The following is a 23,256-nucleotide window of genomic DNA, read 5'->3' on the forward strand; positions in this document are numbered from 1 at the left end:
AATCTTACGAGAATTAAGGAGAAAAGTGTATAAACTTGATGCTCTCGTCTATCTGCTATGTCTACACACTGCAGCACCGTTTTGTAATTGCATTCGTGGGCGTTTACATTTCTATCTGACTGTTGTTTTCACATGGACTCGTGTAAGTGCATATGTGAAAATATGAATGCATGCTTCTGCAAAGTGTTATTACGTCCTCGAATAAAGTAGCCTACTAATTCTCCTTTTGTTGACAGAGAGATCCCTAAACTTTAATTTTATTCAAAGATTATTAACCTTTATTTAGTTTGATGTTAATGTCTTTTTGAATAATTAATGTTATTTAAAAATGTTTTGTTATTACAATTATCTAATCATAATGCTATAAATCAAGAAGAAATACATTGATCAAATAAAAGACAAATCTCGTAAGAAAAATGTTTAACAAAAACAAAAATGTATGTATAATATTTACTAATTGATTTAGTGATTTTAGATTTAAAAAATGGTAAATATTATGGTAATACCCCCCTTAATGAAAATTTATTCATTTATATTTATTTACTTATATTTTTATGGATTTTGATTGACCGAGTATTTGAATTATTCAATCCAATATTCCAAGAAAAACATTTTGATAAATATTATTAAAAACCGCATATCTCCTTTGATCTTAATTTGTTCTATCATATATCTCTTAGTTGTCTTGTGTTTCATTTATTAATAATTTATTTAATAAAAATATCTTTCAAAAACAAATTGGAAAGAATAAAGGGCATATTTTTTAGGAATAAATTATTATTTTTTACATAAAAAATAACTTCAAAAATTAAATTAACATTTCATCTAATTAGTTCCGGACTGATATTATCTAAAAAATAAAGAGATCATAATACGTTCCGAGAATTAAGCGACTATTAATGCGTTGAGTAAAATGTATTTCATTTACAACTCACGACTATATCGATATAACGACAAAATTGCCCGCCTTAATGCGGGTTTTCGTGCAAACGATATGATCTTTGAGGGTGGAGCTTGCAGATCACAAGAGAGAAACTGGCTTGTCTCGATCCGCTTCAACCATGATAACATATCATGTGAATGTCTACAATCATTCGCAGATGAAACTTTCATGGGTCAAAATTAATTGTACCATTACAAATAGGAAACATTCAACATTACTATAAAAAAGTCTGTAACACGCTATTGTAACCCCATACACAAAACAGACATCCATTCTAAAAGTATTCAAAAGATAATATGTTCTAAATTCATTCCTAAGATTAAACGTTTATTGATTAAAGTGTGTACATTACATTATTCAATGTTTATCCATAGCAACTAATCCACAATATTTCAAGATATTTTGTATTTAATTAGAAAAAAATTGTTTAAAAAGATGTTTTAATATTTTATATAACAAAATTAGAGAAAACTCAAGAAAATAAATCTAATAATATAAATCCCATGCCAATATATGAGCCAACACACAAGTTGTTCATGTGTGTTAAAAAATCTATTTATTAAAATCTATAAATAGATTTTTAATACACATAAACAATTTGTGTTGCCTCATATTGGTATGATTTATATTGTTAGATTTATTTTACGTAAATATCGCTGTTGTATTGTAGAAAAAACTTACCTCTTTGATGATTTTGCAACTTCTAACGCTGCCGATATGCGAAAATAGAGCACATAATAAATCTTCCGACACAACATGATCCAAGTTGCCCACATATCTAAATACAACATAACAATAAGTAATTAATTATTTCAATCATAGAGTGGCGATCATAGAGCGTAGTATGGCTGATTTCTATGATTATGTTCAGATTCTTATTCGAGTGCCATCCAGATATTCACTTGATCCCTGTTGTTTACCGAATGTTAAACAAGGATTACATGACACCCTGGGAGTATCCGAATAGGAATCTGAACACGCTCTATGCCGAAAAAAGATCCAGAGTACCAAATCCATCCAGAACACAAAAATTTAATTTGATCGCCACCTCTCGTTAGACAATGGCAAACCACCAAGAGTATATTTACCATCACAGTTCGAAGCTGGCGTTAAAAATAATAGATTTTATATATCAGTAGATAGATACATATATATGCATCAATTTTCTAGATTAGGATTTGGATATCAGACTAACTTAATTCCGAAAAAATAATTTATTGTTTCGAAATCTCGTCTCCAGAGATGACCCGGATTCGATTTGAACCGTAGTGCTATTGAATGAATGAATAATGAAAATTTAAAGAAGTCAGAATTTGAGATACATCCTCATTAATAATAATACGCTAGTTTAATTCTTTTTTCTCCTGTATCATATATTTAAGAAAATATAATTTCTTTACACATAAAGGCAATATAATTTCTTTAACCAGTTTGAGAAAATATAAATAAGAAGAATTTTTTGTTCTTTTCTAAACCATCTTTATAATGATATAATACATATAACTAAACTATAGACACATAGTATTCTTCTAAATATCTGTATCTACAAATTGAAAATCACAATAGTCTTAATTATATATGTTAAGTATTATTAACTGCTATTTTTTTAAATTTAAATAAAAATTAATAAATTCAATTATATTTTTATATACAATTTATGTCATTGACATGAGATATGATGATAAGTATTAGACGGGATTAACTCAAAATTTGAATTTGATCGCCAAATCTTGGTAGCACAGTCACGGAGCGGCGAGTTGTTCCAGAAAATATAGCGGGGAATGGATACGTGCCAGAAACCCATATGTCCAACAGTCGAATTAGAGCGGAAATAGGCAAAAATCCAAATTTCCGAAATGTAGGTATACCATACACGGCGCACGACGGTACGTATCGCACGATAAATTTTAAACTCGTAGCCAGAGCTCGATTTCCGTAATGGAAGAACAATGAAGAGTGCTTCAGGAAACAATACGATAATACGGGCGACTGTTACGTGAGCGGAGCGGGAATAGAGCAGTAGTAAATGTCATCGGAGCCGCGCATAAAGTTGCCATTAACTCGTTATACGTATCGCGGAATAAAATGCACGGCAATACGTACATACATAAACTAAGCTCGGATGACCATAATATTTCTTCATTTAATCACAGGAAGAGAAACTTCATGTGCGAGACTAAACATTAAAGGGCCAAATTGTCTACATAACGTTTTAAGTTGAAGAACACAGATATCAGCCTAGAATTTTCTCTTTTATCGCTCGTTATATGTGTTATAAATTATTTTATTTTAAATTTTCTGTTTTTCGTTAACTATGTACATAAGTATAAACAAAAAAGTAAAGTTACAAAAAACGATAAAGAAATAAAAATATTACAAATTTAAAAAAATAAAAAACATACATATATATTAACTTAAAATTAAATATTTGAATATTTAAAAAAAGAGGCATTTTTTATAAAATTTTTATAATATATACATACACACACACACACATATATAATACATATATATATGAACAAATGTATAAACAAATGTATAGTAATTAAAAAATGTACTTTTTTTAAAAAGTATAATTGTTTTAAATTAATTTCAAAAACTCGTTTTTTAAGTAACTTAAATAAATTTCGTTAAAACAATATAAAACATAAATAAATTTATAAAAGAATTTGAATAAACGCTATGAGTGAACGCAAGATATAAATTGTTACTATTAAACTTTAATAATTTATGACAAACGTTTTAATCTACATTAGGTCATCTTCAGTATAGTTACACAATTAAAATAAAATGTTTTTAAAATATACAAATAGAGTCACATTATCGGTAATATAAAAAATTTATAAAAATGTATCACACATATATGTAAACATATGTAAGCACAATTGAGAATGATCGAAATAATAGTTGCAAGAATTAAAGAATAATACTTACAAAGTTTTTGGCGTATCATCTGGCATATTGATGTTCAAGAATTATTTCACACCGCGACGAGCTGCTAAACACAACAGCTTCTCGCATACTTACACATTGGAATCAACTAATTTTACTTAAATGCATGCCAACTAGAGCATAGAATATCTAAGTCTCCTAATAATGGAATGCAATCTTTTAGCGCGTGCGTAGATCTTACAGACAAATAGCATGCCAAAATGAAGAAAGTAGGAAATTCTAATTTTGAACTACTTATATTCTAAATAAAGTAATGAAAAAAATAGTTGATAAACTTATGTGTGTTCATATTTTGATGAGTAAAAAACTAATAATATATTTTACATCACAATTTCATTGCGGCGTTTTATATAAAATTAAAAATCATCTCATGTTTGACGGTATAAGTGCAGTTTTAAATGTATTGTATAAATTTTATTTTTTTTTTCTTTACCATTATGACTTTTTTTATACAATAATCTTAAAATAAAGATATTAATATTACGTCTGCATTTACACCTTACATTAAAAGAATATAAAACATTTTATCTTACAATAAATTTTATTTTTAAAGTAATTGTATTATAAAATAAGAGAACAAGCTCTTTTTTTTTAAGTTTTACTAACCATTATTAATTTACGCTTTCCATTATGCCTTTAATTTAATAGCTAAAATTTATCTAAATAAAAATCCAATGTTTTAATAGAAACTTTTAACAATATCTATTTCATTATGACCTCAAGAATCTCTTCAGAAAAACAAAGAAAAATACATGTGAAATTCACCCTGCCATGGCCAGATGCTATAAATAATTCGTGAGTAGCTATCGTAAACGTCGTGAAGTTTTTCCGTGGTGTAAATCATTCTTAGTAGGGCTCGTTGTAAAATCTTACCCTTACCCCATTTTATGTTACTGCCGCCGTTGAGCGTAAACGTCTGTCTCGCGATGTACGAGTATTTGCATGTTGAAAAGGGAAACGTGGCTACGCATCATGCACACACAGTGTAGTAACCAAAGCATATCGAATTGTCGGACAGTTAGATTTGAATGGCATTGTATACGAAAATAATACTAGAATACCATATTCGAGAATAGCCATTTCGAACACAGCAAATTTTACGGAAACCTCAAGGAAAATACGTTTTTTTATGAAAGAATATATTCGCGTGTTAATATTTTTTCCCAGATTTTATATTCCATTAAAATAAAGAGTATCTGATGCAGTAAGAAAATGTCTATAAAATTTTTAATTACCAAGTTTTCAAAAAATTGCCAAATATATTCTCAAAACAATCTGGAATAATTCTTTATGATATAGTTTGATGACACAAAGAATTATACAGATATAATAATTATTTAACATTAAGCTTTAGATGCATCTTAGATTACAATTATATGTTAGTGTAGCAAGAAGCTTACAAATTTTAGTTAATATCCACACAATTTCTCGATTCTTGTTATAATCTGACAAAATTAAGAAAAGATTGATATACAACATGACTTTCCGTGTGCATGATTATTCGCGTGACAATACAGGTTCAGCCGTACGTATTAAACGCCGTCACGTAAAAGCCGGCACTTAATTTCCCCGCAATTATAGCGTATGCGGGTCACCGTGAAACGTGCCAACCGAAAATTCCACATCGAAAGATTTGAAGGAAACATATTTCAAAGTCAGTCCGGCTAGATGGTGAGGATATAAAATAGCAGTCGATCAGCGACGTCAACTTTACGGATCGTGCCCACACCGGCCACAGTTGCATGTCGAAAGCGTCGGCCGTGCCTTTCGGAGCCGTCGAGAAACCACAAAGTATCGCGAAAAACTTAGTTTTGCGAGGACGATAAATCATCTTGAAATTCGCCAGGGCTGACAGGCATGTAGTTTTACGAGGGCCTGCACGCAAAATGCAAAGCAGTCTCGAACCTGGTGGGCTTGCACCGCAATTAATTAGCGTTTCGTGATAGCCGTGCATGTGCCGAAGCGTTCTTTTTTTTTCTAGCCCTGCTAAAGCTGCTTGCGCGATAAGGTGACGCCATTCGCTGATCCGATTGAACATGTAACACCATTTTAAAGAACATATCGGCACTGCCTGACTGCTCGATGTCGAGATTGCGAAGTTGAAGTTCTCCTCCATAATTCTGTCACGTGTCGCTACGTAACTGATATGAACTTGTAAGCGATATTACTAATATCAATTATAAATAGTGATATTTGACAGCATAAGTGCAAATCTGTAATCAAATTATGTGTGAGGGAATATAGATAATTAACAATAATGTAAAAGAATACAGTAATTTATTAAAATACGCGCTTACATAAGAATCAAAATTGGTATGTTCATAATTCGTTCAAGCAGATTATAAAAAGTTTATATAATCTATTGTATCTTTATCCGACTAAATTGTGTATTTACACATTATTTCATTTACACATTTTTATGTCCATGTTTTTCTTCTGTAGTTAACGCTTCATATATATTTTCGATCATAAACTCACAATTACACATAGTCTAAATACCAATAATGTACACAAATATGCACTAAATATGCAAATAATAAACGCAAATTGCAATGAAAGATTGTCGATTATTTCAACATACCAATCAATCGAATCATTATTTACATCCTTTCTAACCTATCTAACAGCTATATTTGTTATAAACTAAAGTTTGAAAAGCTGATTACGTAGGCAAATTTTTTTTGTGCAATTAATACTCAATACTTATATATACATAATTAAATAGTGCTCAAATTTACAAATGGTCTCGAAAGACATAGATACGAAATTTGATTGTTCTGCATTCCATTTTTTTCTTTATAACGTCAATCTATAACAATTGCTCCATTTTATAAATATTAATTAGAAATAAGATTAATTTTTGTTTCAATACAATTTAATCTCATAAAATATAACTATAAAAAAAAAAATATTTCATTGATTAGAATTTCGGTACAAAACCAGTCTTAGGTGGTGGACCGACAGGTTTACTGGACATAGGCACTGTAGGATCTACGCCCATAACAAGTGATGTTTCCATATTACTGTTACTGGGTGACAAGGCAGTTGCTAAATTTAAAGATGGAGAAGGAGACACTCTCTCAATTGACATTGATTGCTGAGGAAGTTGCGCATCGGTCTGAATACCTTTTGACCCATATATTTCTTTCAATATCAAAAGCATAGTATCTTCAGATTCCCTAAAATCAAATTATAAATAGTATATAGTGTATATATAATGCAAAGTATTTCTTTTGTAAAAAATGTAGATATTATTTACCAGTAACAGATATGGCTTGTAAGAGCAAAAATATATTCATTAATATATTCAAAAGGCGCTTCTTGAAGAACGTAATCTATTCTGCGACCACCATTAAGTTTTCCTATTTTTAAATTGGCACCATCATCATCGTTGTTATGTTGATCTGGTACGCTTGGTGATTTGTGTAATTGCTCTTCGACGACTTTATCAATTTCGCGTTCAAGAATTTGGTTGTCTGGCTTATGAAATAAAGCTAGTTGATAGAAAGAGTTCCATGTTTGCCTTACGGAATCAATTAATTTTTGTTTCAAATCCGCTCCGACACGTGCCATCGTCTCCTTTAATTCTGTAAATAATAAATATTAATAAGAACATATCCATATGACTCAGAAGCTTACAGCAACAATGCTGCAAGGTTGCAATATTACTGGAACATTGCAATATTATTAGAATAATTGGTGTTGGCGGTGTTGCATAGGTAATAATTTATCATTTGATCTAGTTCATAATTTATTATTACAAATTGTCATGCGCACATTTAAAAAATCGACACCTCAAAAGTACTCACCTAAATGCATTCTCTTTCTGCCTTTGTGATGTGGTATTAGCATAGGTCGAAAATTACTGGCTTCAGGGTTAATTAAGGATTCCACTCGGTAAGCTACCGGATCGAACGGATGAAAGATATTGAAAAAAGCTGGACAAGTAGGCAGAGTAAAATTTTCTCCTAAAGTGTCGATGCCTCGGACCGTTACGAACATGCCGATCGGGCTGCCTAGAGCAAAGAAGGCACGCGGACGAAAATTAAGTTGCGGGTAATGTATATAAGGCTGGCCCGTTCCTGCAGCTCCCATTACATAACTGACTTTTCTACTAAGACGTCTCTTGATAACAGCTGCAGGCATTGGCTTAATGGGCCCAATACTGTCATCTTCCTACAATTGCAATAAATATTTCAGAGTCTAAATATAAAAAATATAAAAACATTTAAATTAACTGTAAGATTGAAAATAATAAAATACATAAATTTTTTAAATTTATATTTTTATTGTTACTCACTTCTTCGTTGTCCACATCTTCATCTTCTTTCTCGGATGATTGATGGCACAATAGATCAAACATGATCAAACTACCTAATGAATGACCGCCTAAGAATACTTCTCCATCAAAGACAGGATTTCTTTCTTTGAATAATGAGTACAATCTATTCATTTCACTTCCAACTGTTTGCATGATAGTTTGACAATATATCGGACTAGTATAGAAAAGTATATCAAGTAAAGTGTCGTTAGTAAAATGTCGCAGTTTCGGAATACTCTCCAACGTGATAGCTTGTAATCGTTTATCAATTCCTGTATCTGAATGAAGCGTTGTATGCCAGGAGATCGGTAAAACTTCTATTCTATTTACAATTCCTTGCTCGCATGCAGTACGATAATGTGATTGCACCAATTGAAATGATATACTTCGGAATTCATCAACTGAAAAATTAATAACGTTATTATTACAATAATTTGAGTTTTATAAATAACAAAATAACTATATAATAATTAATTTATACTAAATTAATATTATATCTTCTGCAACTTACCAACTTCTTCTACAGTGCGAAACTTTAGATCGCAAACACTACCAATACCGTGTACAAGAAACAGAAGGTGATCCACTTTCTCAGGCTCACCCTCATCTATATTGAATTCATCAACTCCTCTCTTAACGGTTTTTGGTTTACTTGCAGAACCCTGTAAATATGTACTGTCCTCTGAAGCCTGCAGAAATTAGGATGAACCATATCAAACAGAACCATGCGTGCGATATTACAAAACTTTTTACGTATTTCAAATAATAAAAATAATATATAAGAAATAAGGTATTATATAAAAAAAATGAATAATTTATAAAAAAGTGTTTTAAAAATAGCAATAAACAACACTCTACAAAATAAATTAAATAAGTGTGAAATAGTGTAGAATATTTATGATATTGCATATTTGTATATGTTATGTTATTTTTAATTGCAACATATAAATCAAAAGTTATACATATAAAGCTAAACATAATTAAAAATATAATGTAGTGTTATTTAACAAAATTAAAAACATATAACTATAAGCTATAATAAAGCATATTTTTTGTATTAAATTGCATTATATAAAAGAGACAAATTTATAACAGAATATTAATTTTTTGTACAAATATGTATTAAAATAAACTTATTTTTCACATTAGAACAATATTTAATTAAAATTTAATTTATACAATATTTAATTAAAATATTTAAAGAATTAATAAAAAATATCACATAACATTTGCGCAATTAAATATCATGCTTTAACACTATAAAAATTATACTTCAATTTCTTATATAGAGGTATTATTTAATTTTTTTATTATTTTATTTTCTAAATTAATCTTTTATAATCAAGTTTTAATTAAATATCTTATACAAAATATTTTATATATACTTCTTCATTTATATTATCGAACTTTATTCGAAATTTATTATATACAGTGGCATGCAAAAGTTTCCAGCCAGTGACCTTTTAATTTAATTTATAAAAAAATCTCAAAAATTGTAATCATTATCGTTAATACAAGATGTGAGTAACGTAACACAAAATCTTGTGCTACCACTTGACAATAATTAATATTTTATCAGGCTCTTTTTTTATAGCCGGAAACTTTTGCACGCCAGTGTATATAAAATTGATTACTTACAGCATTATTTCCCCAAGATCCTGCTACATCGGGAGAAGCCGGTTGTAGATAATGAACCTGCACTGTCGCGCTGTGGAAGACAATATATTCTCCATTATTTAATTCAACTCTTCGATTCCAGTTGTTCGAGAGACACGCCAGCTTATATTCATCCTCAAGTTTGGTAGCAGTACTCTCATTGTATGGAACGTATCTCGGTTCAGTTGCTCCCTTGAAAAACCAAGAACATCGCCTAACTTCGTTGGATGTTCCAGTCCAATAAACAGGTGCTCTTTGACGACGTAAAATATCAACATCATAACGTCCACCATCAGTAGCTACTGTGGTTTCGGGCGTAATATCACTCGAATTATGAACTTCTTCTAGCTTTAAACTATCTTGCATAGAAAATGGTAGCCATAATGTTTTGTTCTCAACTTCCCTACGGTAAAACCAATGATGATATACCGGTCTGTATTGCATTCGTTTGTCGGAGGATCCAGAAGCCTAAAAAATATTAATATTCTCTGTATAACCACCCACTATTATATTTTGGATAATTAAAATTAAATAAATTATAATTCATTATACTTTATTAAATATGCATACAAGTTTAAATATGTAAAAATGTATCTTAAAAGATTAATTACACAAATAATAATTGGTATTAATTACAAATCTTTGGATTATCTTTATTTAATTTTATTAATGAAATAAAAGTTTAAATTGTGATATCCTTACCCAATTTTGAAAACTTGGTGGAACGGTATCTGGTGTGGTGCGGTTGGTTGGTGAATTAACCGACATTTGAACAGGACTAAGTGTGGCTGATCCCGTTAGTTCAGGTACTGACGTTGTTATCGATAGAGCGGGCGAAGAATATGCTGTATTATTTTCAGGAATAGTGTAGGGTTGTTGCAGTGCAGTGTTACCCCCGTAAAACGGCGGATTTTGATATGATTGTTGCTGTGAAGAATGTTGGTCGTACGTATGTGGAAAATTCGGTTGCTTAGGAGGTTCATTCACAAATTGAGTAGGATTATAAAATACCGGTGCTGGTTGTTGGATGGGAGCAGTGTATACCGGTTGGTTAGATGTTGTATATGTAGGCTGACTGGATGCAGCGCTTACTATCTGTGATTGAGAAGATTGATTGGTATTCCAAAATGATACATGTTCCGTGGAATCAATCGCTTTAGAATTAAATGCGGAATTTTCTTGAGTTTGCTGCAAATTATTTGTTGCGTTAACTGCTGATTGGGCAAATGGAGAATTTGTATTTCTTTCGTGCGACGAAAAACTTGGAAACCTATTTGGTTTTGCTGATTCAAAGAACACACTTGCCGATTGTTCTGTTGGTTTTGGTGCGTTGTAAAAATCAATGGAAGAAGAAGTTTGCTGCGGAAGTTGGATAGGCGATACGTAATTTAAACTGGATTTTTGTTCTACAGGCTCATTTGTATAAAAGGTGGAGTTTGACATAGACATCGATTGCACTTGATAATGCTGTTGAGACGGATGTTCGTTTAACTTCGCCAATTGGGGATTTACTGTAACCAAACCGTTATCAGCGGTGCGTATTTCTGGGAAGATCACTGATTGCGTCGCTGACTCTTGCCCAAGAAACACGTCACTCCATGTGTCACTTCCAGGTTGAACTGCTTTCTCTTGTATATCATTTAACTTTACTTTGTGTGATTTATCAATTATCTCATTTGTAGCCTTCAGCCCGTCGCTTTGCGATTCAAACGATTTCGTTAATTCAGTAGTAACGTTGGATGTTTTGTCAACTTCCGCTGGAGCTTCAAGAATTGCTACGGAAGAATTTTCCTGCTGTTCTGCAAGTAAATGTTCTAATTTCTCTGTCACCTTAGCTGCCGATATTGGTGTAAATGTCGTCTCGGTTTCATTCGATATTAATGTCGATTTATATGAAGATTCTGTTGTCGTTTCGAGAGTACTGCCTTTTGAAAATTCCGGCGGTGAATTTAGCTGATTAGGGTTTTTAATCACAGCTACCTCTTTGTCGAAATTAGATGTTGATGGTAAATCCTGATTCACATAAGGACCAAAACCAGGAAATGAGATATTCGCCGGGGTGTTTTGTGGCGTTGCAGGCTCCAATATCCGTGTAGGTATCGGTCTAGACGATGACGAAGGAAATTGCGCAGACACGGAAGAACTTTCAAAAAACGGATTCTGATTTGTAGACGTTATAGATGAATTATACTGTGTTCCTGTTGCAGTTGGACTGGAACGAAACGAGCTGTGAAGAGAGCTATTTCGCGATAGCTGCTCAGACGTTGGTAGTTGTTCGGGCAAGCAACTAGTTTGTTGCACGCTAGAATTGTTACCCTGTGCCAATCCCTCTGATTCATATGGATTCAAAATAGTTGGTGATGCAGAGACATTTTGATTCGGCAAGAAAGTTTGCAATGCTGGATTTGGATATGACTTTGCGATGTCAGACGTTAGATCAGGCGGCGGTGCATACTTTAAGCGTCGTTGATTACCAAGTCGATAAGAAACAGGCGCTTCAACAAGAAATAATAATTGTTTCAGATTAGATATACTTGAAACACACGTTGTATAACATCATTATATACTCCCCAGCAAACAGAAAGTTACATGTAACGTACCTGTTAATGTGTCAGGTTACAGTTATATTATTGAGTATAGGAAATTATAACTAACAAGTATTTTCCTCTACATATAACTTTGTGTTTACTGGGACAATAATACATCCAATAAAAGAATTTAATATAAATATACATACAAGCAACATGTAAAAATAAATTTAAATTTAAATTAACCATAAAGTTCTTATAGCGAATTCGATTGGACGCATTAGTACATATTAAAGCCATCGTACAGTGTATATTAATTTGTGTAAATGTAAGATGTAAATATATTAAATTATAAAATAAAAATTTTACTTAACACACACACACACAACAAGCATAATAAAATGTATTGAGGATTTCATGGTTTAATCCGTTTTTATATTTGTATATATTAAACACACATTTTTTACGTTAATGTATGTACAACGACTTTAATATGTATTCAATCAAATTCGTTGTTGGAACTGCATTATGTTATGTCATATCAAATTATTTATTGTGTTACATTTGTATATAAAATAAATATTTAAAATTTGTTATAAAGATTTTATTAATTTTATTTATAAATTCAAGCATTTACCATATCCGGATTGAGATACACTGGGTGGAGCTGCCGGCTGAGGAGGATTAGGTGCAGTACCACTAGGAAAAGCAGCAAATCCTGACAAGTTTGTACTTCGAGAATCCTGAGGATTGATTGCTAAAGATCCTGGTGTTTCTGACGGAAAACCATGATATCCTTGCGGCGTTATATAAGGATTAGGTTCGTGCGTTGTTCCGCTGGTGTTTTCGGGTATCTGACTTATTTCCGGTCCCAAGGAATCGGATTTAATCGATAACGACAGATTTGGTAGAGAAGAGAGAATCGATGTAAGATATCCAGATTTTGCTGGCTGACTCGCGGTATCCTTGTACTCTTTTGGCTGAGTAGATGCATTAATGGAAGAATCCTCGTTTGTTCGTACTGAAGATTGAGATTGGATATTGACTGGCTCTTGTCCTATAAAATTGTCCAGCTCAGTATCTAAAAAAAAATACGATGTCAGATAATATTTGATATCATTTTATATTAATAATATTTTTTTATATTTTTCGTTTAAAAGCGTTGCTTATAGTAGAGAATATATTGTAATTTATATTATCTTTTTAATATCTACATATTTGTTTGGCGTACTTAAAATGCTTCTACTGTTATCACATAATGTTATTAAATTTATCTTTCTACTGTTGTTAAATGTTTTGCAATAATATTTACATAAAAATAAACAATATTAACAAGCAATTATAACAAAAATAAATGTTTGTGTCATATAGCTTTAACATTATTTTTTTCAAAATAAATATTTTTTTAGAAATTTGAGCAAAATTTTCAAAAGTTACTACGACATTTAATAATTCTTAGTTAGTATATTTATTCAATAATTCTTAAGTTATCAGATATAACAATGTGTTCTCATAAAAAATCCCTTTCGACTAAATTCTCCAACAGATTATTCACAAACTGTCAATATTGAACAGGATGCAATGAACATAAGAACCAATGACGAAGATAATGCGAGCCAACCAACGTGGACTATTCTTACACTTTTACGTTGTTGATTGCAAGCAGTTTAATAGACTTTAAATTACCAACATTTTTGTAATGACACATCTATTATTTATAAATTATCCATATTTATATGTAAAAATAACTTATGATAATTATAATAATATCAGTTGCATAAAAAATTCATATTAGTGATTCTTTAACATTGAGTCCATACTTGTTTTATTCAATACTAATCTCTACGCACACGCTATATAGTAATTAATTATACAAGCATTTATGCATCAATAACATTTTTTTATTTGTATTTATGATAAAAATAAATGAGGGACGGTATTGCTTTACCACATCACATAATTTTAATTGCGATTAATGCTTGATTCAAAGCATTTCAATGTTAAATGCAAAATCAAGGTATTAAATGCAGCTAGTTTATTATATCTAATGTATAATATTTATAAGTTCATCGAAGCATCGTATATCAAAGTTTGCTCACAACGAGATATATTCGATTGTGCAACGACACGCTTTACGCCTAAATTTACTTTTGCTCATGTTATCGTCAATATAACTAAAGACACGTTACCCCTTTGTAAACTTACGCGAACGAAACTTTATAAGTATGCCGTACATTTTTGTGTCGAGTCTTTCGTTCGAGGTTTCCGTTGCGGTCACGGTATGGAATTACGTGTGTTCCTGCTTTTGGTAACGTGCTATTTGACTTGCATTCTATGCAGAAATGCAGATAATGGATCAACTAAAGTTTTTCCGTCAATTAATAATGCTTCTCAACTGGGTGCGAAAATATCTGTGATAGACGATACGAGAACTGAACAATCAATTGAAACAAAAACGAGACCAGATGAAATAACTTTGAAGGATAATTTGTCTAAGCCTGAAACTCTTTTACAAGAATCTCCGCTTGTCGAAGATTTAGTGATGAAGACGAGGATTTTTGACAACTTTAAAAAAACAAAATGTTCCAGGTTTGTTATTAATTCTCATAGTAAAAAAAAGTTATTAAATAAAAATAATAGTAAACATTTTTAATATAATTTTCATTTTTTTCTACTCACTTGCGGATACATTTGTAACATAAAAACGCAAATAGAAAATTATATTTAAAAATATTATTTTTAATAAATCAATACTTTTTAAAATAAGCCGTAAAATATTTCTGTTAAAAGGTACTGTGTGCAACAATCGGAAATGAACAAAGATTTCGAAGATATTAAACTTATTTTGTCATTTGCCAATGAGAACGGAGATGGTAATAATTTAACATAGCGTAAATAATACAGTGTAATATCTAACACACATAAATGAACTTTCTTTAAATTATCATTATTATTGACATTAATTGTTTATCATGTTCGATTAAATATTGACGTAAGTAAATTATACGAATCGTGCTGATATGGATAATTTCTAAGTTGTAACTGCACGTTATAATAGTTGATGACGTACAATTAGAAATTATTTGAAATTTTCGAGATAAAGCTGTAAATAATATTGACATACATTAATAACATTAGTCATTACTGTATTATAAGACATATATTGAATAACTACATGTTTCCTGGATCGATTTAAAGTCAATCTATAAGATATATAATTATCTATTGAAGTATACTTATTTTATGGATTATTTTATGGATATATTTTATAAGATATATAATATAATGTATGAAATATATAATGATATGTTTTAAAGAACATGAAAAATAATGACAATATTAAATCGAACATTTTTTAATGTAAATAAGTTTTTAATAAGTATAAAATATAAAAACAAATCTTATACATAAATATGAAAATAATATTATAAGCAAGCTTTATATAACTATTTTGTATATCATTTCAGATTATTTTTCATTTGAAAACAGTTCAAATTTTAAGATACTAAAACATTCATCTACAGATAATAAAAGTTTAACAATCTTTGATTATTGCAAAGTAAGTTAATTTTGTAAAAATCGTAAAAATCTTATAAATATTATTACATATTTAACATTTATAGATCTATCTTAATTTAAATTGTGACATCATAAATATGGAAAGAAATTTAGCGACAAAAAACGACAAATTTTACTCGAATTTAAAGTTTAATCGACAAAATGTCGAGATGTTTAAAAATTATTTTTTAAATACGCCAGAATTCTCGGTAAGACTAAAATTAATACGTTTATATAAAAAAAAGAGTAAAAAAGAAATAATTAATAAAATATATATGTATCTTAGAAAAAATTAGAACACAGAGTTAATTTGAGCGGATATACTGAAAGCAATTTCGAAATTGTGGATACCAATGTAACTGGAATTGCAATCAACATTTTGGGACATCTTACACGTGTAGTTTTGATAATACCTAGTAATAGTGAGTAATTTTTCCTTTACACTTTATTTTTAAATATAATAATTCTGTTTGACTTTAAAAGATTTCTATCCAAACTATTTTCTGCAAACAAGATCAACGATGAATTTTATATACGACATATTCTAAATAATTTCTCATATTTTGACATTCAAATGATTAGAATACCAGTCAAGTCGCGATAATAAATAAATAAAATAACAATCAATAGTAAATAACACATTTAAGTAATGTTTCTGAACATATCTATGACACCGTTAGTTACAACATGTATGTATATAGATGAAACTGTATCATTCTTCATAGCACATGATTAACTAAAATAATTAATAGATATAACGTAAAAAAAACATATTCTTATTATTATGTGAAAATAAATTTAAAAGATTTTATATTACTCTTGTACTTAAAAAAATACTTGTTATATATAAGAAAATTATTTCAAAATTCACAGTAAACATATTATAGGTTGTATCGAATTATCACATTTAATGTTTTTACACCAGTTTTTTCCCTAGTATTAGTGGCATTCAATCATAAATATAGAATTGTCGTTATATATTCGGTTTCATTTAACCTCTCTACATCAAGGGTAGTATCGATCTGGTGGTTGCTTTCTACGTATTCATTGTATCACACTATGTAAATGTCACACAAGAATTAGTTTCTGAATTTTTATCTAGTTATAAGATTTTTCTAATTTTTTAACCACAATATATTTTGCACAGTATACTTCACACACAAAACTCTTACAATCAATAAATAAGTTCCAAACGATGCAAGAGAACAGAATATTTTATCAGAATTACGATTCTTTTATTGTCCATCAATTAGGCTTACCCTCAAAACCAATGCGATGTTTAATTCAAGATTAATTTTCACTTCCAATATGTATTTACAGACAAAACGATAGAGAGACCATCAGAAATAGTGATATCTTCGGCAAGTATATACAACACAAAAGGGGTGGCTATCGGCGCGCGCAACTTTCCGGATAGATTGAGCGTGAAGCTAACGGGGATGGAAAATTTAAAATACAACATGGACGTAATTGCTTATTATGGAGTAAATCACGAAAATAACACGAGAGGTGACATTAATTCTATAAGTGATAAGCAAAATTGCAATTTGTGGTGTTAATCATGACAATTACGGCGCAATAAAAAAATAGAAGCTATTTTTTACACATAAATACATTTATAAAAAAATATATTTAAAATATCACTCGCATTTATTTTTATATTTATAGAATGCCATATAAATTCTCAACATGAATTATTACACAGATATTCTGCTGACAATTAGACGTACATTAATATATGCACGTATTGATATTGATTCATTAATTATGAAGCTTCTAATTTAAAATAATTAACTGTATTGTATACATCACAAAAGGTAAAATTTTATCTTTTATTTTATAATCTTTTATACTAAAATATAACCGAAGAAATCTCGAAATAGAATTATAATGATTTATAAGTATTATCGAGCTATGTGTGCATGTGTCTTTAAAATTTAAACACGAATGTAACAGTTTCAACAAAAGTATATATGAATAACACTTTTGTAAAATATATAATATTATTTCAGTATGGAAAAGAAATCGAAATTACACCATCATATTATTGCAAAAGTAAAATAAAGTGAATTTTACATTTAGTAATGTAGGAACAATTGTGAATATAAAATGAAAGAAATAAATGTAGAATCGTGAATATAAGTGTCAGAAAGAATACATATCGTAACTTTATCACCAGTCATGCATTATAATCGAAATTTATATATATAGATACATTTATATTAGCACATATATGAATATCACATATATTTTATCACATATACATACAATACTTTCATTTTTTCGTAACAATGAAGGGAGATCACTCACTCTTATCTTCGCGCAAATAAACAGCGACTTAACAGTCGGCAAAACGCGCATTCGTGCATTCTTACACAACATCCAACTTCCTCTTAACACGGCAGTAGTCAGACTGCCAATCCGTTAGCTTCTGGCTCGTGGATACGCGAGATTGTGCAATTCACTCAATGCCCTTTGGCCATGCATCTCTCTCTCTCTCTCTCTCTCTCTCTCTCTCTCTCTCTCTCTCTCTCTCTTACTCTCTCTCTCATTTTTACATGATTTATTCTGACTCATTAACTTGCACAGGAAGTAATTTAAGAAATTTTTTTGTTTAGTCTCATCATAAATTCTCATCATTTAGAATGCAATGTTTAATATGGCTCTAACAATAAAAGAAACAAATATTTTCGATTGCAAAGAAGAAGCATGCACAATCAAATATTTCTTAGGACAGAGATTTAAATAACTACTCTCTTACGACCATTAAATTTCTCTAAACGATGCCAATACTATTATTATTGTCTACAATTCTATTTTTAACCGATTTGCCCAGTGTACCTGTTTTTCTTATCACACATTTTAGTTAAAGTAATTGCTGTTTCGAAATTGTCCGTATTATTATTTTAAGCATTTATTTCTTCTACATAGATATTTTACTTTCCGTTTATAGTTACAGAAACTTTGTACTTTAATGTTTTAAAATTATTTTTCGCTTCTTTTGTATCCTCCACAAATATATGATTATATTATATTCCAACGTAATAAAAATCTATTATTTTCGGTTTTAGTGACGCAGAAAAGAACCTTTGTAATCAGAAATTTTGCATATGCATCTGAATAATGAAATTAAAAAGTCATGTAGACTGATATTACCTATGCTGTTTAATAAACCAAAATTTTAAGAATTTATCATTTATGCGATGGAATATATAATAAAAAAAAATAATTTGCTATAACAACATAATAGAATATATATTACGGAAATTTATATTTATTGTTTTTTTTTCTCTTTTTCTCTCTAGAAATTAACAGAAAAAAAGATATTTTTAACGAGATATTAGGTGAAAAACATATCACACGAGCCAAAACATCAACTATAATTGAAGTAAGTAATAAAATTGATCAATTACGTAATATATAATATCCAATTATTAAAATATTTTTAATCTTATTAAATTATTTTATAGAGAGAGGAAACTCACGAGAACGCTGCCAATATATATACATATAAAGATGCCAATTTACTAAATTCAATAATAAATAGGAAACGAAGATTTGAAAGATCAGCAGAAATTATGGATCAAAAAAAAAATAACGATGAAATAACAGATTTTTCTGATATGTCATTCTCCAAGCGTGAATCTACTGCAGTAATTGACAAAAATAATATTAATTCTTCCATCTTACATAACAATTCTTTGATAAGTTATGGCGAATTTAAGATTTTTAAACAAAATTTTTCAAATATCAAGGTATCTAAAGAATATATTTTTAAGAATATTTTTGATGAATTTATAATACTGACTTTTTTTATTAACTTTTTATAAAATAAATAAGATTTTGTACTATGCAGGAGCAACAGCAAAAAATTCAAGCGCGATCGTCGGAAGTTACGTCATTAAATGAAGACGTTGATGTAAAGATGAAATCATCCGCTGAGAGCGTATCGATGCAAATTGAAAGAGACAACGATCAAAATCAAAAACTTTCAACACAAATTAACGAGGATCCTTTCGAAAGAAAAAAGCTGCTGTTAGATGTGAATGCAAACAGCAAATTGATCGCTACACCAGGAACACTACATAAAGTGATTTTTGATGCAACAAATAATTGTGTCCTTCCAGTTAGATATGCAATTCAAGCAAGAAGCTCTCCCCTTAGAATTTCAAACATCCAACCGACATAGTGAGTAAATTACTTTAGTTAGTTAAAACGATTAAAATAATTAAAATAATAGTAATAAAACTAACTAATAATAATAATAATTAATAATTAATAATAACGATGATAAAAATAATAATAACGTGAATAATTAATAATAATAATAAATAATAATTAATAACGATGATAATAATAATAATAATGAAAATAATTAATAAAATAAAAATTAATATTTTTAAGAAATTTTTAAGTAAAACTGTATATCAGTAAAACAAACCGTTAAATGCGTGGTATTTACAGTGAGCAATTATTTATAATATTAGTCATAAATAGTCATAAATATAAATATTAATTTATTAATTTTAATTCTTAATTACGTTCTTTTTATTAACATACATTAATTATTAAATTTACTGATTAAAACGGTTGAAACTATCGAAATTATGGAAACTACTGAATAAAAATGCGCGTTTATTTATGTAACTCTTACATCACATTGCCAATAACCTCAATATTTCAGCAACGACGAACATTTAGTTCCAGATAGAACCACAAATGTTATTTATTCACTTTTTAAACAAAGAGTTTTTAGAATCGTTCATGTGAACACATAACATTTTGTTGTGTTATTTACTTTTATTTAAATGTTAATAATCAATCATCATAGATTAAGAATTAAAGACTATAAATACATCTTATGTATTATACAGTAATAATTTTACACTATTTATTATGCGGTAATATCTTTACATTAATTAAAACTTTCAAATAAAATTTGAGGCTAATATCACTATTTACTATGACATTAGCAATAAATAAAATCTATACTTTAATTTATCATAATTATAGAGCATAATTGTATTGGTACATTAAATGTTTAATACAGTTTATGAAGTAAAATTTTGTATCTGATTAATATATTTATTTTTTCCAAAAATGTTTTATCTTTATAAATTTGTATCCAACAGCATGTGGCTGTATCCGGGACAGACAGATCAGGTAGTTGTATACATTTTTGTACCAGCAGGAACGCAAGAAACTGTCAATACGCTTACACTGTCTATCGCTGGTACAGAAATATTGGAGAAAACAGTACAGGTTTTCGTTCAAAATGAGTTTTCGAGGAACAATGATAATGTAAAACCAACAATTGAATACTGGTTCAATAGCAATTGTGCCGGTAAACTGGACAAAGATCGGTGCGAAAAAACATTTTGGAGTGCTGATATTACTGTCCAAGATTATGATTCAGGTAACCAATGAATTATGTTTAGTACCCGGTAAAAATTTTTCATGTATGAATATATATATATATATACATGTATATGTGTGTGTGTGAAGAAACATACATAAATATGTATAAATATTCATAAACCTATATAATTATATATGAAATATATCCATACATGTCTATACAGTCTTCTTTCTTGTAAAATTATGTTTTAGTGTAATGAAAATAATAAAAGTATAATAATATAGTAACAAATTATATAAATATAAATTTTTGTGCAACCAAGTCACTTATTTCTTTCTTTCTAGGTTTAAAACGCGTGATAGCAATACCAAATGGGTTATATCCACGCACTAAATACATAAGTGGCACAAAAGATCGAGTCACATTCTATTATTCATCAACTTGTTGCACACCAACAGCTACAATTACAGCGATAGACATATCGGAAAATCAGTACACTCGTAGTATTGATGTAACAGCATGGGACAATCTGTCACAAGGAGAAATAGCAGCTGTCGTACTCGGTGCATTACTACTTCTGTTACTTTTAGTATTTATCATTATTGCAATAGTATATTGTGTTCGTAAAAGGAGTAGTCATGATCTACCCTACACACAAAGATATGGCTCTAGATCACAGCCTGCTCAAGCAGAAAGAACAAGTTTCTAACAATACTTATAAGAATCAACTGTAATATGACTGTCATGATCAATTATATCTTGAAAACTGTAAATGAAACTTCCAAAATATTCAGAGTGTATATAAATAAAGTATTTAATTGATTTTTACGTTGTGTGTAAATCAAATTGATACTATATAAGCATGATGGAGTAACGCCCATGATTTATCTATGTACATCTACACATAAAATTAAAATCACACAAGATACGAAAAACCTTATTCTTTCCGTTGTTTTCAATCAGATCACTCAATTAATTATCAAAAAACATAACACAGTCACTATAAACACCTATTTGCAAGTTCATCCATGCAATTCTGTCTGGAAAAACTTTTATACTTTATAACCTCTATCATTTACAGTTAAAACGCACGTCGCACAAAAACACAGGCAAAGAAATCATCTTACATGATGTCCGTTGCGTCATCGTGACTTCTGTGCATATGTTTTATAAGCTTTATAAAAACTGTGTAGATTGACCTAGATAAATGTGAACGTTTCCACGCTGGAGTCAGGGAGTTCAGGGACTTTCTCATCATACAGCCTCTTTCTCTGTAATATCGGTAGAGTAAAAGATGACCGAATAACAGATGTTAGCCTACGAGTGTATTTCAGTACATGACCATACACGACAGAGGCATAATGCTGGGGAAGTTAAACGCAACGCAGTGGAGTAAACAAAACAGTGGTTGCTCTTTTATAAATTTCGTTTCGACCACTAACCGATTCTCTGTACCATCAGATTGAATAATACGACAAATTCGCGAGTCGCCGAACCCCGCCCACGGATTTCTGCTGAATAAACTCACCATCTCGGAGCACAGCTGGTGTCGCAGGTGTGACTGGTACCAGCAATGTGTTTTCCGCGTAATTATCGAAGGGAAAGCCTGGACCAGCGGCAGACAATAATGGATTTTTCATTTTCCGCGACGTACCGTTCATGTTCACCGTGATGTCGAAGCAAACACGATTCGCAATGGCACTGACATTAGAGGGTATTTACCCCTCGCAATAAAACAAGCACGTGAACTGTACTTTCGAATTCTTCCACGAAATACAAAAATTTGCACGACTTATCATCCACGTAAGCACATGTGCTCGTCACAGCAATTTGACAGTGACAGTGAGTACGTTGCACCTGTTCCGTGCACTTATGGAACGAAACTTTCTCGAGACATCGTCGACATAGGAAGTTTCATGTGTCCCTAATTTTAGATTGG

The 23,256-nt window shown here is 30.0% G+C and overlaps 3 protein-coding genes across 4 annotated transcripts; 2 read left to right on the forward strand and 1 right to left on the reverse strand.

Moving 5' to 3' along the window:
- Positions 1 to 6,763: 6,763 nt before the first annotated feature.
- LOC108777044 (Phosphatidic Acid Phospholipase A1) lies at positions 6,764 to 13,472 on the reverse strand. Of its 2 annotated transcripts, none has more exons than XM_018543836.1 (8): positions 13,038 to 13,472; positions 10,575 to 12,367; positions 9,855 to 10,340; positions 8,728 to 8,878; positions 8,196 to 8,617; positions 7,705 to 8,071; positions 7,155 to 7,482; positions 6,764 to 7,074 (listed from the first exon to the last, which is right to left on the reverse strand). In XM_018543836.1, the coding sequence occupies exons 2-8, from the start codon at positions 11,319 to 11,321 to the stop codon at positions 6,816 to 6,818; spliced, it is 2,760 nt and encodes a 919-aa protein (XP_018399338.1). In that variant the 5' UTR covers positions 11,322 to 12,367; positions 13,038 to 13,472; the 3' UTR covers positions 6,764 to 6,815. The 2 variants fall into 2 exon arrangements, with proteins under 2 accessions (XP_018399338.1, XP_018399337.1); XM_018543835.1 differs by having other exon boundaries at positions 8,728 to 8,905.
- Positions 13,473 to 14,666: 1,194 nt separating this feature from the next.
- On the forward strand, positions 14,667 to 15,290 carry LOC108777012 (uncharacterized). Its single transcript, XM_018543792.1, has 2 exons — positions 14,667 to 14,989; positions 15,191 to 15,290. Exons 1-2 carry the CDS (start codon positions 14,682 to 14,684, stop codon positions 15,288 to 15,290), a joined length of 408 nt encoding a protein of 135 aa, XP_018399294.1. The 5' UTR covers positions 14,667 to 14,681.
- Positions 15,291 to 16,249: 959 nt separating this feature from the next.
- On the forward strand, positions 16,250 to 22,086 carry LOC108777045 (uncharacterized). Its single transcript, XM_018543838.1, has 7 exons — positions 16,250 to 16,380; positions 17,279 to 17,467; positions 19,264 to 19,346; positions 19,429 to 19,713; positions 19,815 to 20,146; positions 21,091 to 21,374; positions 21,662 to 22,086. Exons 2-7 carry the CDS (start codon positions 17,398 to 17,400, stop codon positions 22,024 to 22,026), a joined length of 1,419 nt encoding a protein of 472 aa, XP_018399340.1. The 5' UTR covers positions 16,250 to 16,380; positions 17,279 to 17,397; the 3' UTR covers positions 22,027 to 22,086.
- Positions 22,087 to 23,256: the final 1,170 nt, after the last annotated feature.

This window comes from Cyphomyrmex costatus, unplaced genomic scaffold (genome assembly GCF_001594065.2).
Source record: "Cyphomyrmex costatus isolate MS0001 unplaced genomic scaffold, Ccosl1.0 scaffold4, whole genome shotgun sequence".
Classification (NCBI taxonomy): domain Eukaryota; kingdom Metazoa; phylum Arthropoda; class Insecta; order Hymenoptera; family Formicidae; genus Cyphomyrmex; species Cyphomyrmex costatus.

Coding starts and splice junctions, on each gene's coding strand:
- LOC108777045 (XM_018543838.1), top strand. CDS start 17,398: ATGGAAAATTTAAAATACAACATGGACGTAATTGCTTATTATGGAGTA. Junction 19,714..19,814: donor AAAATTTTTCAAATATCAAG/GTATCTAAAGAA, acceptor TGTACTATGCAG/GAGCAACAGCAAAAAATTCA. Junction 20,147..21,090: donor TCAAACATCCAACCGACATA/GTGAGTAAATTA, acceptor TGTATCCAACAG/CATGTGGCTGTATCCGGGAC.
- LOC108777012 (XM_018543792.1), top strand. CDS start 14,682: ATGGAATTACGTGTGTTCCTGCTTTTGGTAACGTGCTATTTGACTTGC. Junction 14,990..15,190: donor AAAAAAACAAAATGTTCCAG/GTTTGTTATTAA, acceptor TTCTGTTAAAAG/GTACTGTGTGCAACAATCGG.
- LOC108777044 (XM_018543835.1), bottom strand. CDS start 11,321: ATGTCTATGTCAAACTCCACCTTTTATACAAATGAGCCTGTAGAACAA. Junction 8,906..9,854: donor GATCTTGGGGAAATAATGCT/GTAAGTAATCAA, acceptor TAATTTCTGCAG/GCTTCAGAGGACAGTACATA. Junction 7,483..7,704: donor CAGAAAGAGAATGCATTTAG/GTGAGTACTTTT, acceptor TATTATTTACAG/AATTAAAGGAGACGATGGCA.